This window comes from Belonocnema kinseyi, chromosome 4 (genome assembly GCF_010883055.1).
Source record: "Belonocnema kinseyi isolate 2016_QV_RU_SX_M_011 chromosome 4, B_treatae_v1, whole genome shotgun sequence".
Lineage (NCBI taxonomy): Eukaryota > Metazoa > Arthropoda > Insecta > Hymenoptera > Cynipidae > Belonocnema > Belonocnema kinseyi.
The window spans coordinates 76,903,927-76,924,656 of record NC_046660.1 but is presented as its reverse complement, the minus strand read 5'-3'; the positions used below and the strand labels follow the sequence as shown (position 1 = coordinate 76,924,656).

At 29.9% G+C, this 20,730-nt stretch overlaps 1 protein-coding gene across 1 annotated transcript in view; it reads right to left on the bottom strand.

Moving 5' to 3' along the window:
• The window catches only part of LOC117170967 (soluble guanylate cyclase 89Db-like), a 154,223-nt gene that overhangs the window by 55,146 nt on the left and 78,347 nt on the right, over nt 1–20,730 (bottom strand). The window contains exons 8-13 of the mRNA XM_033358009.1: nt 16,172–16,340; nt 14,634–14,777; nt 13,584–13,737; nt 8,953–9,062; nt 1,045–1,134; nt 928–972 (exon numbers count right to left, since the gene is read on the bottom strand). Coding sequence (XP_033213900.1) covers nt 928–972; nt 1,045–1,134; nt 8,953–9,062; nt 13,584–13,737; nt 14,634–14,777; nt 16,172–16,340 — 712 coding nt within the window. The remainder of the gene's footprint in view (nt 1–927; nt 973–1,044; nt 1,135–8,952; nt 9,063–13,583; nt 13,738–14,633; nt 14,778–16,171; nt 16,341–20,730) is intronic.

The following is a 20,730-nucleotide window of genomic DNA, read 5'->3' as shown; positions in this document are numbered from 1 at the left end:
TTGGAAAGCTGAAAAAGGTATTTCATGAGGCACCCTAATATATAAGATAGTACCGAGGAATTTCTTTATAGACAACTTATTTAAACATTCGAACTACATATTGTTTCAAAGAATTATTTATTTAGGAATCAATTTTTACAATACTCGAGCTAAAGCTAAACCTCTCTATTTTATTGCGAACAACGACTTTGTTTTACATACGTATTTATACTATTACATACATTTTAAATTAAGGCACATAAGATTAATATTTGGCGATTCAAGTCTTGTAATACTGTTTTATGTAAAGTTTAAACAATTTTATCAACGACTTTTCGCACTTTGAGAATGTTATACACGTTAAGTTTTCTTAACTATTATTTTAGAATTTTTATAAATTATAATTCCATTGATATGCAATCTAGTCAAATAAACTGCTGAAATCGAATTCAGCAACGATGCTCAAATAGAGTTTTATTATTCCCTAAATTCTGCAAAGTTTTATATATAATTATATCTAAGATTCGAGGATTGTTGAAATAGTATTTAATTTATTTAGTTTCAACAAATGAGGTACTATCATTTGAGCTGTTCTCTAGAAAAAAACTGAGTTGATTTAGATTTGAGCACGAAATTGCCAAACAAAATTTTCAAAATGTCTTTGTACAAAACAAAAAGGATATTTTATGGTTTATCAGATGTTTGCACAATCTAAAACATGTATTTTTTGGTTAGTAAAATCACATTTTGAAAAGCTTCTTTGGCAATTTCGTGCCAAAACGATTCAGACCATTTTTCTAGAGAATTGCTCACTGAAAAAATAACACTAGACTTTGGTAGACAATTATTTTAAATTAATTAATATTTTCTAATTTTTCGAAAACATTTTTACACTGTAGTAACTAAAAGGTCTTGCGTCGGTAATTCTTCTTTGTCTGGCGATTTTACCTCATCTTTTTGATGCAACCAATAGGTCTCCATATTTCCTTTCCCCTAAACATTTTATACAATGATAAAATGAGAAAAAAATTGGATGTAAATCATTCTGATAGTCTTTTCGGTTACCTTCACCCAGACGACTCCACGTGGCTCCAAATGATATCGATCCTCTGGCAAAAGAGCCTTTGTGTCAGGAGATATGTGCACCATCCCGGGCTAAAGTCGTAAGAAAAATATAAATTGACTAAGATAAGATCCAAAATAAGATAATACATAAGTTAAAAATATTCTCTGGGCTGTCATGCAAACACTTAAGTCACTTTTTTATAAAGGAAACGGTCACTTAAGTCACATTCCTCCATCTCATTTTAGATTTGATCTAAAAAAAAAGAAAATCAAAGTAGTTTATGTATGGAATTTATATAGTAATCTATAAATGTGGAAATTCTATTTAATATTAAAATCTAAATTTGTCGTTAATTCTGAATTAATTTATTTAGATTATTACATTTTTCAAATAGGAAAAATAGAATAACAAAAAAAATCATCATTTCCAACATAGCTAACACTTAGAACAACCTTTTTACAAAAATTCAAATAAAAAGATTTCTTTCGAGAAATTGAGTTAAAAATTATTTTACCTCAAGTAAAATTACTTTAAAAATATTCATAAGCAAACCCTTCAAATTAGAACAAATCATGAGTCTAGTATTTCTATTTGACAAATTTTATTTTTCATCGTAATGAAATCTAATTTCTTTTGAGCAATTTCTTCTGATGGAAACAGATCAAGATAAAAATTCACAATTCAAAATTAGGTTTCTGAAACTACATCTTTTTCGTCTTATTAGAGAAACAACAAGTATAAATTATTATTTTGTTGCTTATTAGTAAAAAGAATTCTTTAAGGAACAACCGTTCTCTCACCAATTATATGAAGAATAGAACCTTTTAATTCATTGTTGTACATTTTCATTTTTAGGTATTATGTTAATTTTTTAATTAAATAAGTTTCTAATGAATGTAGTTAACCTCTAAATAACCCCCCCTAAAGAGGTCTAGATTGATCTGGAAATATGTTATTTTGCTATTAGTATGAAAATACGGAGAAAAAATAAGGAAAAAGTGAGAGCTTGGTTTTGGTTGGCTTTTTACTTTTCTCCCTTTTTATCCCTTTATAATGTATTGGTATCTAATGGGCCGTAAAGGAGATAGTTTAGGAAATCTTATTTTAAATCGTCCATTTTTTATGGTCTGTTTTCATTGAAAGAGTTATTCATTAGAAAGTAGATTTTATTCCGATCATAAATAAAATAAAATAAATCTAAATTATTTTAATATATGATTCTCTGGTTTTCTAGTTTCTATTTCAAAGCATTTCTCTATATCTGAAGGTATAAAAGTTTATTAAATTACTTTTTTTTTATTTAAAAATTTGATTTTCAAACTGCAAAGGTACAGAATAATCATTCTAATAATTATAGATTAATGGCGAGCGCCCTTTTTTGTAAAGGATTTATGATACCTTCAAAATTATTCGATTTTCTTGCAAGATGGCTTAAATAAAGGTCTTGACATGTAAATGTGCAAAAAAAATCAAATTTTCTATGTGATACTGATGTTTTTTTATTATCGAAGATGAATCAATAATAAGAAAAATTATGAAATTTCATTTTTTTACGACTATGCTGAAAGCTTCTCTATCACTACGATTCATTGTGGGAATAGCTCAAATTAAATATCTTTTGGCATTTATTTGTAGAATCAAAAAAGATTTTACTATTTAATACTGATATTTTTTAAAACAAATATTAAAAACTAATAAAAGTTCATTTTGAAGATTGTTAGGCTGGAATATTTTCCTTTTGATCGATGGTCATCAAAGATCTTTTCTTTTTTGTTATAAGTGGTTAAGATGTAGGAAAAATGTGGAAATTTCGTTATTTAGTTCACTATGCTGAACGTAAATTTTTCTCAGATATTTTTCAGAGATGGTTCAAATTGAACGCTTTGAAATGTAGATTTGTATTATAAACTAAAATTTGCTATATCATAGTATTGTTTATTTACATCAGTGGATAAAAATGGAAGATTTCGGAAATTTCGTTTTAACCTACTGTTCTGTCAGTTTTGCTAGTAGTCTAAATTTCTTCAGGGGAATCTCAAATTGATATTTTTGGCAAGTAGATTGAAAAAATGTGGAAATTTAGTTTTTTAGATCAATATGGTGAAATCTTTTACAACAAATGAAATATTGTATGCTGGAATTATGTTTTTTTTTGTAAACAGAGGTACACAATTTTTTTTAATGAAGAAATTTGGTTTTTAGCCTTTTCAAAAATGTTTTTATATTAAATGTTTTTCTATTGGTCTGATTGCTTCAAAGATGGCTAGGATTAAAGATCCTGGCATGTAGCTGTATATTGAAAAATTGGAATTTGCTTTCTCATGGTATAGATTTTTTTGTTATCCGTAGGTACAAAAATATGGAAATGAGGAAATTTTGAAAATTAATATGCTGAAATTTTTTCGCTGAGCTAATTTATCTTCGAAGATGGCTGAAATTGCACGTCTTAGCATGTAGACAAATAAAAAAAAAGCAATGTACTATTCCTTGGTATTGCTATCCTGTTATCCGTGACTAAAAAATTAGAAAACTAAAGACCTTTTATTTCTTCAGGTCTCTTTGTTGGAATCCTTTCTTTGAGTTCGATAATCATCGAAGATGGCTAAATTTATGGTATTGGAACTTAGATCTTAAATAAATAATTAAAATGTTATGGTACAGAGACATTTTTAATGAGAATTTAAAATAGAAAGAAAGTAAAGAATTCCATTTTTAGACCTGTACACGCTCAAATAAAGGTATTTATGATAAATGTATAATCGAAGATATATACTTGAAAAATAATTAGTGGATATAGAAAATTAGAAAAATCATTATGCATGATACTATTAGTCTGAAAGATGGGGTAATTATTAGGTTCTGCCTATATTTATTGATAAACTTAAATTTTCCAAAACGTAAAAAAAAGAATTTTTTTCTTCTTATAAATAGAAAAATGAGGACATTTTCATTAAAAATTCAAATTTTCTTTGTTATAGAGATGTTTTTTCATTATCAGTGGATGAAAAATAAAGAAATTCCGTTTTTTAGACCACTTTGCTGGATTTTATTTTAGTGATTCGATTGCCTTCGAAGCCTTTTCAGATTAAAATTTTTGAACATCCTGATCGATAAAAAATGTAGATGAATATTTGTGATGGCTTGACAAATAAAACGACTTTAATTTGAAAAAAAATGAAAGAAAATTGTTATGATTTGAAAATTGTAATAAGAGAAGCACTAAGGAAAATTATTTGCTTAATAGAATGAGGACAATTTTTAAATTCTACAATGTAAAACTGAATTCATTCATATTAGATGAATTCATCAATCTATAAACATTCATTTAGCATGTGCAAAGATTGTGAAATAATAAAGGAAAATTCTCTTTTAACAACAACTAGGACATAACTATTTTTCATAATTTTCATAGATTTAGGTTTAAAAAATGTTATTTTCCTAGATTTTTAAATTAAAAATTACCTGTAAGATTCAGTTTTGGTCAGACTTTTTATACTTTCAGCCCTTTTTCAACTTTTAATGCGGAAATATAAAAAATTACGTTTCTTACTCCGACACATTGGATGCTTTGTTCATTTTCGCAGAAGAATAACTCTTAGGGAGTAAAATAATGTTCAATATTTAGAGTATCCATCTATATGTAAATCAGGTCATCATTTTATCATCCTGAAAAATTTGCATATGTTCTGAAGCCTTTTTTTTCCCGAAATATAAATTTTCAAAAAAGACCAGACAATTGTTATATGGAGGAAAAGTTAAACGAAGAAATGATTAAGATTCTTTTAAATATTAAAAAATTTAATTTTCAGGCGGAAGAAATGAGGATCTCATTTATATATATGCCAATTAAATATACTTTCAGTAAAACAGGTATATATAGTTCATATGTAGTAAAAAGGCGATGCTATTTTTCGTTTGTTTGATAAATTATTGCGTATAAAATAAATGAAAAATATGAATTTTTTAGCCGCTATATATAAACTGCATACAACTTCTTCACCAGGGCAGTAAATCCTGAATTTTTTATTCTTCTCCCTGTAAGTTTATCATCCCTAAAAATGAACAAAACTTCTAGTGTCGAATTTTGAAACAAAAAAATACAAGTAAAAAAATATAACCAAAAATGAAGCTTACTGCACGAGATTTAATTTTGAAAAGTAAACACGTTTTAAATGAGGCTATGGATTCGCTGAAAAATGGTTTTGCTTTAGTTGTAAAAAAACAATTGTTGTTAATTATTTCCCAGTAAAGTTAATTTTGTCTGATGTGATACAATTCAATTTTAAACTGTAGAATTGTTATGTTGTTGTTTTTAGTCATATTTTGTATTCAAAGTTAGTCGTTTTTAGTACCTTTTTAGCTTAATTTAGTCAGTTAAAAAAAAATTCCTGTACATTATTCCGTGGCAGCCCTGAATATTTTTTATAAATTAATGTAATGAAAATTTATTATTTCTTTTGATATTTAATAGGAAAATATATACTTAATCACTTATAAGGGAAACCTACACTAGGGTGGGCCAGAAACGCTTTTTTTTTAGGGAAACGATCCCGCCGATTGAATTCCAAATCCGAAAAAAGAAATTCTTAAATTTTTGTTTGTTTTATTTTTTTTCATGTAGACAGGTGCCGGTTTTGACATGAAGTTTCCGTTGTAAAATGCATGGGGAAAATCACTTTTTTGAGTTTTTGGAATAATTTTTTAGGGTTTGGAAAAATGTAACGGAAAAGTATAGGTGCTTGTAGACAATTATCCAATGAAGAATTTCATGTATCAGGAATATGCGTTTGACATCCCCAACACACACCCACTGGTACCTGAAAACCACCCTTAAAACGAAAAATGTTAATTCTTCATGAAATCGACGTTTTGAGCACTGTATTCTGGTATTTTTTTCACTTAAAATTATTAATATTAGTCCAGTGGAACATTTATTATTATTGGTTAATTAATTTTTAATTATTCAAACAAATGGAATTTGTTTAAATAATTTTTTTCGTAAGTTTTTCCCCTTAAAATTATGACTAAGTCTAATGGAGTATTTAATAACATTGGTTCATTAAATTTTAATTGTTCAAACAAATAGAATTTGTTTAAATTATTTTTTTCCCTACAAATTATAAGTAATGATGTCGTGTAATTTTTAAAAAATTTTTAGTTATTTTTTTTATTTATATCTATTTATTTGTATTAATTTTCAATTATTTAAACAAATGGAATTTGCTTAAATATTTTTGTTTCGAATTAAAAAAAAAAAATTAATGTGGTTCTAGTTAAATACTTATCATTATTGGTTCATTCATTTTTAATTATGTAAACAAATTCGATTTGTTTGAAAATTTTTTTTGTAATAATAATTTGTATACAAAAATAAAAAATAAATAAATCGAACAATATTATTGAATATTCCACTAAAGGAATATTAATAATTTTTTATACAAAAATTATTTTAACAAATTCCATTTGCTTAGACAATTGAAAATAAATGAACTAATGGTAATAAATATTCAACTAGACCAATAGTAATAATTTTTTAGGAAAAAACTAATTATCAAAAAAAAATTATTTGAGCAAATTCCATTTGCTTGAACGACTGAAAATTAATGTACTAATGTTAATTAATATTCCACTAGACTAATAGTATTAATTTTCAGAAGAAAAAAAGAACTTTAAAAAAAAATTATTCAAACAAATTCCATTTGTTTAAATGATTGAAAATTAATTAACCAATGATAATAAATATTCCACTCGGCAAATGCTGATAATTATAAGTAAGAAAAATACGAGATTACGGTGTTCAACAGCTCAATTTCATGAAGAATTTACAATTTTTTGTTTTCAGGGTAGTTTTTAGGTAGTCGTGGGGGTGTTTTAGGGGTGCCAAGCCTATATGTCTGATACATGAAATTCTTCATTGGATAATTCTCTACGGCACCTGTTAAAATAAAAAAAAAATATATGGAATTTCTTTTTTCGGATTTGGAATAAAATGGGGGGGGGGGGAGGATCTTTTCCCTCTATCATGAAAAAAATTGCATGCATTTTTGGACCACCCTAACCTACACACTTCGGAATTTCGTTTGAATTCAAACATCTCTGAGTAAGAAATGATTACCAAACTTCTATTACGCTAAAGTAATAAGAAGCACTTTTCAGCCTTTCAACTCCACGTTAGATCAGGTGGTATCCATTTTAGTTTCTAACCGCATTGTCCTAGCTTATATCCTGCTGCTAGCTTCTTCAACTTATTTTTTACTTCACATTTTTTTATTGCAATTGATTATTAAATTTATCTAAATGCGGCAAAATTATTTAATTTTAACCATTTCTTCTACTCTTACCACTTTTACTCCCAGAAAAGTTTTTCCTGTAGAAAATTCTGAACAATTTTAGGTTATGGTAGCATGTAACACCAGAAATGGATATATTCGAGTAAAAATAATTGTATCAGAATCCAAAAAAGAAAAGTTCTTCATGAAAAATATAATATTAGACTTTTCCAATAAAAAAATTCTCGATGAAAAATGTAATAGTAGTAATAATAGTACCAAAATGTAATTAATCCTAAAGTTGAGATATCAGTTTTGATCAATTATCAAAAATATTGTCCTTGATTTGTTTTCTATTATTTTAGATAATAGATACTATAAAATAAAATGCGTGTATTGATATTAATTTAACAGAATATAAATAAAAGATATTTTGTATTATTACTATAATATTTATTTTTGAAATTAGAATAATGAGTGATGTTTTTAAACAAATAAATTGCATAAACAATTTTTTTTGTGTTAATAAAATAGTTGAAAATGGATACTTTACTTTTATTTAAATAACTCTAATAGTCAAGTGCAATCAGATAAATTTCATTTTTTTTAAATAAAAAGAAAATGGCGGAAACCAGAATCGAGCCCGGACTTTCCGGTTACAATCTCGGAGCGCTACCGCCTGATCTAACTCCCGAGTAAAAATGCTTCGACTTGAGTTCGACTTGGTTATGTCTTGAGTTGGTCTCCAAGGCATCGATGTCTGGCTGTGTCTCAAAACTGAGTCGAGGCATAGGCCTTCGTCTTACTTTTATGGCCACAACAGGTAAAACGGCGTTTACTTGCCTTAAGTCCAGCCTTGACTTGGCTAAGATGACGTTAACTTGACTCAAGACGAGCCTTGTCTTGGCTGAGATTATCGAACCTTTTTTGGCTCATAAATGAGATTAAAATTGATTGATGGAAAATTTGTAATTATTAAATTAGTTATGTTTGATTAAAAAATTCAGAATCGGTGGGTCTGAACGAGTATAACTCTTGAAAGTTTTCTTCAAAAAATAAAAATTGTAACTAACTAAATATACGAGATCGTTTAACCATTAACAAAGATTAGCTTTTATGACTTAAGAATGACCCTTTTTTTAGGGCAGTTATACGCTCGAAGTTATAAATCGCACGTGTTGGAGTCATAGAAATTCGACTCAAGAGATAAATTTATATCTTCAAGACATAAAAACTTGTCTTCAAGCCATAAATTGAAGTCTGGCTCCGTTTCAAAACTGAGACATGCTGAAGTCGAACTTTTCGACTTAAGCATGTCTTGATTGGGGGCAATTCAAGTCGAGCTCAAGCCGAAGCATTTTTATTCGGGTATATGTAGGATTTGAAAGACTTTCCCAACGCGGTCCATGTAACGTGCATGGATTTTTTAAAGTCTTTTTTCTCGAGAGGGGTTTACCTTAGCATATTAAAAGCTTGGCAATGACCTATTACTGAGAAAAGTATAAATCCAAAAAAATTCCGATGGGTAAGTTTCCAAAAAAATTAGGTTTTAATCATATACTACAACTAGATTTTGTACTATTTTTATTTTAAGTTCTACGATTGAATCGTTTAGGATCTAGAAAAAGGTAAACAAACCAAACTCGAGGTCTGCATTCTTGAAGCCGTGTTGACAGTGTCGCCAAAAAAGCAATATCTGGGTACTTTAATCCCTACAACCCCAGCAACTGCTGGTCCAGAATGGATACCTACAATAAGGAAAACTCATTTACACGTGCAGCACGTTTACAGCCTGAGAAATTCTTCCCTTCTTTTCTTCCTTTTTTCGCTGGACAAAAAGGTATTTTATGAGGCCGATTATGGGAAAATACTGGCTATCCAAGCTGAATGACAGACATACTAAAAAAGGTTCCTTAAAAGTAGATGTTTTGTGAAGGCCAAATTCCACCAATTACTATACGGAGAAAAGTGGATATTCACACTTATAATCTAGATATTTAGGCTTAACATATTTAATGTTTAACTACCAAACTCTTGTTTTCAGACCCCCCCCCCCTCATTCTCGGCCTTCCTAGAACTGCTGGCCTATGCGGTTTTTCAGGAGAGGAGGGTGAGAGCGGTTGTGACTTTCATCTCCGAAGGGCCGCAGTGCGCGAGTACTCAGTAAAATATATTGCGCAATGCCATAAATTGCAATTGGAAATGGTTCAGGCAACTTTGACTGTTTAAGTTTCGATCCACCTCCCCCTCAATCAGTCCAAAGTTATTTAAAGGCAACCCCCGACACCGGACTGAAAACGATAGTCTGGTGTATATGAGAGTCATCTAGATGTTAAAGGTTAGGTTCTGTAGATCTCGCAGGTTTTCCTGAAGAGAAAAGAATATTTTATCAATTATTTCACTCTATCCACAAAATTTGCATTCTTATTTCTATCCTTTGACTAAAGTATTAATATTCAACAAGTGGTCGATAGAAGTATGGTGCTTTCCTGCACGCCTGCACGCCTGCACGCCTGCACTTCTCCTGCACTTTTGCTGCACATTCTCAGCCTTCACTTCCCCTCCCTCATTCACCCTTATTTCTATTAATTTCCCTTACCTTCCCTTATTTTCGTTCACTTCCCCTACTGCCTCTGCCCTCACTTAAAATACTTCTCCATCCCAAATTTTCCCTTAAATCCCCTACCTCTCTCTGTTTATTTTCTCTCACGTTTCCTACTTTCCCTTTCCTCATTTTGACTTGCTTCCCCTACTTTCCCTGTCCATACTTCTTATACTTTCCCTCTCTTCAATTATTCTACTACTCCCCCTTGATCCCCACCCCCTTTGCCACATTTTAAATATTTCAGTCCGACATCTCTGAAGCTTCAGTTTAATATAAAAAGTTTTGTAACCCTAAAATCTAGAAAGTATGGCAGATGTTACATGTTAATATCTGTCTGCTTCGCAGTACTATCGTTTACATTAAACATTTACCTTTGAACATCCATTTTTCTCCGTGTATAAAAATGACTTCTTTATCACTTTTCAATCTGTTTTGATTTTTAAATCTTCAAAATAAAATGTAATAGTATGGAAAAGACCGACTGAATCATCATTATTCAAAAATGATGTCACATGCTTAATTTATTATAATGAAAATAAATCACAGTGAACTTCCACTTATTTTAAAGATTGGCTATTAGGTATTTTTACTTCAACCAGCAGCTAACTTCACTTTGTTAATTTCTGAGGGGAAAACAAGGGACCAAATGCATGGGATTCGGTCCATTTTTGCCCTATTTTGTTAATATCTTCGTAAACTAATTTTTTCTATATAAATGTATTGTAGAAATAGTTATGATTTTTACATTCTCATTCATCATAGTGTAAAGTAAACGTCCAAATTTTTTATCTTTGGTTTTTCACGCATTTTTACGTTTCGGCACTCACAGAATCCGAAAATCATACAATTCTGACGGTGCCTGACTGTCCGTATATTTGTCTGTCTTTCCTCTGTATGTATGTATGTATGTATGTATGTATGTATGTTTGTATGTATGTATGTATGTATGTAAGTATGTATGTATGTATGTATGTATGTATGCATGTCTGTACGTTTGTCTGTTTTAGTAGATTTCTACAAGATTTACAAATTATTTTGATGAAGTTTTTCAATTTCACACAAAGTTACGAGTGCGAAACGCGAGTTTCATCATGGAAATGTAATCGTCAAAGCCGCGTAGGTGCTTTGAGAACCTTCTTTAAAAGAAAATCGAACAAAATTTCAGTTATAATTTATGGCTGCTATTCCTCAGAAGTTTAAATCACAATTTTCGATTTAAGTTATAATATTTATGATATCTTAAAAATTGTATTTAAAGTGTACGCTTTAAACGTACAAAAATGAGTGCGAAGCGCGAAAGGGTTATAATTAATAATAGTAAAACTTAGGAATACTAAAAAGTCGGCAAGAGAAATAAACCAGAAATTCGAAACTCTAAATGGTATTTATTCGGAAACCAAAGGGGCTAAATAGGTAAAAATTCGGAAACGCTAAAATTAGGAGAGTAAACAATTAGGAATAACTAAATATGCAGAGAAGAAAAATTTGGAAAGTAGAAAAATTCGGAATATTAAATAAATGTACCTATTAGCAGGTCTATAATTTTTTATTTATGGTAGCTAACAAATATTTATAACAGTAAATTTAAATATCATATTATAATAAATTTATGCTATCCGTCATTTCAAATTTTTCACGAAAGAATAATTATTTTTTATCATTATATAAATTTAAAAAAAAATTGAACGTACAACATAAATTTATTATGATATGATATTTAAATTTGCTGTGATAAATATTTGTTTGCTACCATAAATAAAAAATTATACACCTGCTAATACGTCCAGTTATTTGCTATTTCGAATTTTTCTATTTTTCCGACTTTTTCCTCTCCGTATATTTACTTATTCCTAATATTTCACCATCCAAATTTTAGCGCTTCCGAATTTTTACCCACATCGCATTTATTTGCTATTCCGAATTTTTCCTCTCGGAATATTTATTTATTCCAAATTGTTCACCCTCCTAATTTTAACTTTTCCGAATTTTTACCCATTTCGCTTCTTTGGTTTCCGAACAGATACCATTCAGAGTTTTGGATTTATGATTTATTCCTCTTTCCGACTTTTTAGTATTCCTAAGTTTTACCATTATATTTTAAAACCCATTCTGAAATTTTACCTTTCTTAATTTTTATCCTATCCAAAACATGAACGGGTCCCAAAATAATTATTCTTTCGTGAAAAATTTAAAATGACGGATGACATAAATTTATTATGATATGATATTTAAATTTGATGTGATAAATATTTGTTTGCTATCATAAATAAAAAATGATACGCCTGCTAATACGTACATTTATTTACTATTCCGAATTTTTCCTCTTCGTATATTTACTTTTTTCTAATTGTTCACTCTCCTAATTTTAACGTTTCCGAAATTTTTCCCATTCCGCTTTTTTGGTTTCCGAATAAATACCAGAGTTTTGGATTTCTGATTCATTCCTCTTTCCGACTTTTTGGTATTCCTAAGTTTTACCATTATGTATTATAACCCATTCTGAAATTTTATCTTTCTTAATTTTGATTCGTTTCGAAAAATGAACGGGATCCTTCGATAGTTCACTGATTTGAAATTCCCTATACGTGCCGTTTTTGAAATTGCGCTGTTCCGTCACCTCCCACCACGGTCCCTGTGCGAGCTGTACGCTCACGCCCGGATCAGTGGCTGACCAATTAAAAAAGAGGACAGAAGTCCTCGTTGGTTTAAATTCTATATTTCAAGGTAGCGTCATTAAGACACGTCATATGTCCTTTTAAAAAAACATGCTAGACGTAAAAGTAAGTCATAAATATAAAAATAGTTATATATTGCTGAAGTATAGAATGTATTATCTCAGTCATGTTCCATTCTTTTGTCAATTGAGGACTTTTCAGTGTTACGAAATAAAATAATATATAAAAAATTTCAGGTTAGTGTATCCTATGTCAAGAAGTATGCTAATCCTCCAGATATTTTCACTTATTCTAATTTGACCGCGACGTCATACTACATAATTTATTATTCTGCGAAATATGTGAGTCTCTTTTTTATTCTATTCTAATGAATTTCAGTTGGAAAATTGTACTATTTTAAGAAAATGTTATATTTATCTCGTCGTCCATCAATAAAAATACTTGAAAAACACTACCATGCATGATGCAGAAATTCGCGTATGAAAAGCGAATTTTTCAACTGCAAATGCGCCGACAAGCGAGGACCCATTTAAAATGAAAAAGAATAATCTGTATGTATGTATGTAGGTATATAATATATAATAATATAATATAATAATATATAATATTACATTAAAAATACATTATTAAAAGCAATTAGCTAGTTCTTGCATTAATTTTATTAATTTTTTAAAAGCGAAAATTGGTTTTAAGTATTCATCGGTATTATTATTATTATTGACAGTATTTATTGAATTCAAATAGGTATATGCTTTGCGGCACATGTGAATTCAAAAAATTATTTATACCGCTCTCATCGATACAATTCCGGGGCAACCAACGAACGTTGCTCGACAAAAATAATATGAGGGTTGAGGTAGAGGTGGGCCCCCTTAGCTTTTCAATTGTCGAACGCGTACTTTTCAAGGCTGTTCAAATAGGCGGAAATTTACTGTATTTGTACTAAATCCATGGTTAGGGATGATTTTAAGATCCTAAAATATTCATACCTATACGTATGTGAATGTCCAAGCCAGAAGGAAGTTTAATAGAACGAACATTCCTGAGGAGTTCAAGAGAAACGTCTGCAGCATTTTTCGCATGATCTTTTGTTCTATCTGGAGCTCCGCTAGCTGCCATATAAACCTTCCCAACCGTTTCCACCTTTGAAAATAAAGTGCATATTCATTTTTTTATTTCATCAACGTTCATCTAACATAAGTGCAATGTATTACATTTATGAAATTAAATCGAGTTTTCATCACTCATGCACGATTTCAGTCCTTGATATTATCCATGAAGTGGGGCTAGAGTTCTACTTTTGAGTCCCTAGGCAATACGATATGACGTCAAAGGTGAATAATGAAAATCATCAAACGATCATGTTGAAAGATTGTTTGTCAGGTTGTACAGAATTTACGTGGATTTCCAAAAATACGAACATACTTAATAATTCCAAATATATTGAAAATTTCCAATAAATTTGAAAGCCATAGCAAATTTTCAAAAATCGTTGGTAAACAACATTTTCAAAAGTAACGGAACCAATTACCAAAGGGGGAACCATTTTCCGAGGAAACAGTTGTTTCTTTTCTAACCTAAATTTAAATATTTTACTTTTTTATAGTAGAAACCAATCAATTAGTCTTATTTAAGTTTCTAAAACTAAAACAAAAATAACTTCACGTGCAAAAATAGTAAGAAAAGAAAGAATTTGATCTTCGTCATCATACAATAAGACCCCCTCAACATTTTTGGTGACTTATAAATTTACAATGAATTTTCAAAAATGTCCTAAATTCATATTGAAATGAAAGTGAATTTTCTAAACCTCCCACATATGCACAGAAATTAAGCCGTCAATTCCAAGAAATTACCAGAACCGTCTAAAATAATGCATTTGTTATAAAAATATGGTATTTGCCAAGGAGCTAGGGTCTTTTTACGATGTCACCCACTTGGCGTGTAATATATTATTCTTTGTGATTATTCTATAATATTTTTGAAAGCTTTTCTTTTGAAGTGAATTTTAAAAATAATACATAAATGAAAAAATGTACCTTGTAAACTTTGAACTTGTCCATTAAAGAATCGAAACAGGAATACACTGCATTCATTGATGTAACAATATCCATAGCACCCTCGATCGTCGAATAATCAAATTCACAAAGCTCGCAGAAAATAACTGTTATCGACTCAAAAGACTGAAAGTTGATACATTGAATTAAAATAAGTACGATAAAATTCAAGAAATTCAATGTAAATAATACGAGAAAATACCTTCATTTAGATTTTCAATGAGAAATTAATATTTGATAATACATCAAATAGAAAAAAAAACAGACAAAGTATGCGCCTCGCGCAAAAAAGGGTTTCTCCTCTCTTTGCTTCCCCAGCTGTCACTTCCCTTTCCTTACATCCTATCCCCAGACTTCACTTCTCTTTTCATACTCACCATTATTTCAAATCATTTCTCCTGCCTTCCCTCATTCCCGCTCACTTCTCCTACTTCTCCACTTATCATTTACCTCTACTACCCCTCCCATTATTTCCTTTCACTCTCCCTTTTCCTTACCATGCAACTACTCTCACTTTTCCTACTTCCCTTTCCCTAATTTTTCCTTGCTCTTCTTCATTCCCCTCTCCACGTTCCCTACTTCCCCTATTTTCCTTCAATTCTCTTACTTCTTTCCTCAATTCCCTTGCTATAACTACTTCCCCTTCACTTATTTCCTCTCACATTACTTCCCTTAAATTTCTCTCATTTTTCTAGTTTTTCTCGCCTCATTTCTCCTAATGCTTCTCCCTCTATTTTCCCTACTTTCTTTTTCTCATCAAATCTAATTTTCCAAATTTAATTTCCCTTTATTTCCCATAATTTCCCCTCACTTACACTATATACCCTACTCTCATTCCGCCTTATCTGCCCTACTCCCTCTACCCTTATTAGACCATGTTCCCCAAATTTCCCTTCACTTGCCCTATTAACGCACCCTCACTTCCCCTAATTCACTTAATTCTCTACTCACTTCCTCTTACTTCATTTACTTCTCCATTCACTTCCCCGAATTCCTTTTTACTTTATTTCTTCGCATTTGCACTACTTTTCCTCCACTAAATTTCCCTAAATTCTTTTTACTCCATCTCTTACTTTTGCTTGCTTACGTGCCCTTTGTTTCATTTTACTTCCACTTCTACCCTCATTTCTCTTAACGACTTCTTCTTTCCTCGCCTCACTTTTCCTAATTTCCTCTTACTTTCCCTACAACACCTCTCCTTATTCCTCATAGTTCCTCTATTTGTCTCCACTTCTAATAGTTCCCCTAATTCTTCTGCTCTTAATTTCCCTAATTTCCTTCGTTGCCCTCCTCTCGTTTCCCCTCAATTCCCGTATTTCTCCTCTTCTTAATTTTCGACATTTCCTAATTTCTGCTCACATAACCTTCTGCCCCTCCTCTCACTTTCTCTACTTCCTAATTTTCTCTCATTTTTCCTCACTTTTCTTGCTTGGTAGAAAGTACAAAAGGCAGATGCCAGACCGCAACTATAATGGCTTTTGCCCGGTGTTAAGACAACCTGAAAATAAAAATCGTATCACCTCACAAGTGCTCAAGGGACTTTCTCCAGCTCGTAGGCGGTCAGCAACAGTTTGAGGGATCATTGAATACAAGAGCTCGTCGCTTTTATTCTTCCAGCGATCCAATAGAGCATAACTGTTTTCCAATTCCTGGGACCTCTGTTCTGCTCTCTCAAACATCATTTCCAATCTAAAAAATTAAATTTTCTTATTATATGCAAAAGGGTTTCTCGCATAGTAAATTAAATTAACAAATAGTATAATTGAAACATGTTTGTCTTAATTATTTATAACGTGGAAACTTCGACGAATTACGAGACACCCTAAAATGTTGTGGGCGGGGGGATTTGCACTAACTTCACAAACTGTTGGATAGGAAGAAGGTTCGCATAGATTTTTTATCATGTGACACTTCTCTAATTAAAAAAGAAAATTTCAATCCGTCTTGATATATTAGAGACCAATATTATTTACCAACAAATGTAATAGTATTATTTTCAGCCAAATAGTTGAATTTTCAAACTAAAATGACAAATTCTCTAGAAGGCAATTTTGAACAAGGAAAAATTTAATTTACTACCTAATACTTGAATTCTCAATTAAAACAATTAAACTTCAAGCATAAAACTTTATTTTTTACAAAGCACAGGGGGCACTAAAAGTCTTCGTTTACCTCTTTTTTGATGACTGATTAAGTTCCATTAATTTTAATTATGTCTAAATTTAAAAAAATTCTCTTTAAAGTGTTTATTGCTCTCGATTTTTTAAAATAAATATTGCAAAAAAGTATAAATTTCAATGTTTTCTTAAATGTTCAATAACTTCCGAAACCATTAATATTTTTCAATGTTTATGGCTTTATTTTAAAACTGTTTTTTACCGTATCATGCAACAGCTTATCAGTATAAACTAAAAAATATAAATTTTCGACCATAAATGGAATAGTTACATTTTCAAGAAAAAAAGTCTTTTTTAACCAAAAATGAAACGAATTTGTATTATTTTTACAAGATGGTTCTAAACCTGCTCAAAATTAGAAAATGTACAGATATTAAATTTGAAAAATGAACTGTATCCATTCGAGCGCCTTAGTAGTTAAGCAAATAGAAACGCCTAATTGAAACTTTATAAACTATTTTAAATTTTTAAATAAAAATTTTTTTTATTATTTCAAAGTGGGTAATTACAAATCAAATATCGAGTATTATGCTTTTTGGACATTTATTATTTGCTCCCTAATCACAGATTGTTACCTACATATCTTTATGTATCTGTTTGGAAATTTGTCACCTATTTCACCCATTTTTAGTCATTTTGTGTAATCTTTCTCAATTACAAAAGTTTAATGTTAATAAAAAAGAACACAAAATAAATATTCTCAAAGGATAGCCATCTTTGTGAATCTTTCTCAAACCATAACATCTGGCAAGAACTGTGTCTTCAGTATTAATATCAGTCCATCTTATATCTTTTTCTAAAAGACATTTCTTTCTCCAATTGCCAAGCATCTTGAAAATGTCTCTTTCTAATTGTTTTATAGGATTTTCATTTAATATATATCTATAACTAAATAATAAATTTGAATATCTGTCAAATTTACAAACCGAAAATTCCTATCTCCTTCTTCAAAGAGTCTATGCAAATTTAAATTTTGCTTTTGAATGTCATAGCGCTGATCAATAAAAATAGAAAGTTTGTTCTCATGTTTTTTATCATTGTTTTAAACTTTCTCATTAAGGATATAACAGATAGTTATAGATATTCTCACATTAGGTCAAGGTTTTAGTAACCGTGTGATAAAAAGTAGGTCGAAAAAAATGATGGAAATAGTCAAAGACATCGAATCAAGTATACACGAAATTCCAATATTGGATCAGCAAGATTTCCGAAATAAGGCGTTACACTTGTCAAAATGCTTCATTGATAAAAATTGTCTGCACATTAGTAATATTGATCGTAAAATTTCTAAAGATGTCCTGATAACGAAAAGTTTTCTTAAAAACAATACTGATATAATTTGCATGAATGCTGATAAAGGCAATACTGTTTGTATGAAAAAATCTGATTATGTATGGTTATGGAGAATTTACTTTATAATAATGATAATTTTAATTTATCAAATGAAAATCCGTTAAAACATTAAAAAGAGACTCTTTCAAGATGCTTAACAATTGGAGAAAGAAAGCACTTTGAGGAAAAGATATAAGGTGGACTGATATTAATACTGAAGACACAGTTCTTGTCAGATGTTATGGTTTGAGAAAGATTCACAAAGATGGCTATCCTTTGAGAATATTTATTTTAAATATTACTACTCCGAATAAATTTTTGGAACCAAACTTTAATTTAATTTTCAAATACTCTATCACAACTTCAAAATAGAATATTAAAAAAAGCTGAGAATTTAACAAAATTATTATTCAAACACGTTTCTGGATAACTATGTAATGATTTCTTTGAATGATGTTGCAATGTTTCCGAGTAAAGAGATAGGACAATATTAAAAAACACGTACTCGATTATATCAAGAAGAATTTATCGAATGTATAGTTTTTATTATGATCTCAACTTGTTTTTAAATTCAATGGATCTTTTTATGAGCAAAAGTTTGGTACTCCTATTGGTTCAGTTATTTGTCCGATTTTAGCGGAAATTTTTATGGAAGATTTGGAGGTGTTTGCCTTAAAAAAGTTAGCTTTGCTTGGTCTTTTTATTTTCGGTATGTTGATGATAACCCCAATAATAATGATAACCCCAATAATCCCATATTTCATTTCACAAGGGTAATTTGATTATTGTTAGGAATAGCCTTTTTTCAATCATTACCTACAAAAGTTATTTAATTGAGAAACAAATTAGAATTGAACAAATTAAAATCAAAGTAATATTTTGTTGGTTGATAAACAGGAAGAATTAAAGGAGTATAGTTCTTTTAATACTTTTGTTCTTCCATTTTTTGGTCGAATTTAAAAAACTATTGAATTTGTATTGAAAAATTTAAAGATTCAAACTATTTTTTGTACGCCATTTAAAATGGATTCAATAATAACTTTTTGCAGGGATAGTTTGAATAATTTTGAAAATGGAAGTGTGTCTATAAGATTAATTGTAATTTATTGCAATTTATGGATTTTGACCATGATTTTGATTGCGATAATGTTGAAATTTTGCATAGTGAAAGTAATGAGAGAAAAGGAGATTTTATGTAAATGCTTTACTTTAGAAAACAGGAAGATTTGTCTATTAATTTAAAAACTGATTTGGACAAATTAAACAAGAGTTATGCTAGTGTGATTAATTATATTTAGCACTCATTTTTTATAAATCTTGATTTTCTTTTACTTTCCCTATTTCTGATGTGTTTATGATGGATATTTCAGGCATGTTTATAACCAGTTTGCCTTTTGACCCTCACCGGATATATCAGGTATGTTTGTGATAGGTTTGCAATTTGACCCTCACTCGATTCTCGGATGTCAGGGAGACAGCATTATGGTTTTGTGGCTGTTCCTGCCTGCTCGGCAATTTATTTCATTTTTTTTGCCTTGATAATGGTGCTGTATGAGTACCGAAACGCTGGTATTTTTTTACAAATGATAAAAAATCCGTATGAAATAAAAAAGAGAAAAAAGGGAATTTCGTTAGTTGCCTTCTCATTCTTCTTCCCTTTTTTATATTTTTGTCAACAAAAAAAAAGAATTCTTTTCTTTTCAGGAAATTTTTTGAAATATTTTTTTTTTTATTAATCTACGTCATTATCACTTTTTCACGTCTGGTAACCCGTTGGACCTCTTGGTTATTCCATCTGGTAATCTAATGTATCCCGAGTCATCCAAATAAACCAGTTTAATTCATGGTAATCTACTTGTAAACCACCAAATATCCACTTGTAATCTTAGGTATAAAATTTCTAATTCTAGGTAATCCACGTCTGATCATTATCAGTCCACCTGTGATATACTTTCACTCCTAGGTAATCAACGTTTAATCTGAGGTCATTCATTTATAATCCAAGAAATATGGGATCATCCAGTATAAAATTAGGTAATCCACTTGTAAGCCGCTTATAATCACAGTTTATCCACCTTTATTTCCAAGTACTCCACATCCAATTTTTTATAATTTACTTGTTATATTATAATCCCGGATAATCTACTTGTAATCATAGTTAATCCAATTTTAATGAACTCGTTATCCAAAGTGATCCACTTGTAATATTATGTACTCCAGTTGTATATAATACTGAGTAATATACTTTTAATCTCATATAATCCACTTGTAATCCTATATATTGCACTTTTAATCCCAAAAATCTACTCATAAACACATATAATCCACTTGTAATCCTAGGTTTTCTACCTGTAATTCCAAGTGATCCAATTGTCATCTTATATAATTCACTTGCATATAATAATGAGTTATCTACTTGTAATCTCATATAATTCACTTGTAACCCCATATAATACACTTGTAATCCTAGTTTATTTAAATACAACTACATTTAATCCACGTGTAACCTTGGAAAAGCTACATGTAATCCTAGATAATCCATTTCTAATGCATTTCTAATTTCTCCTTCG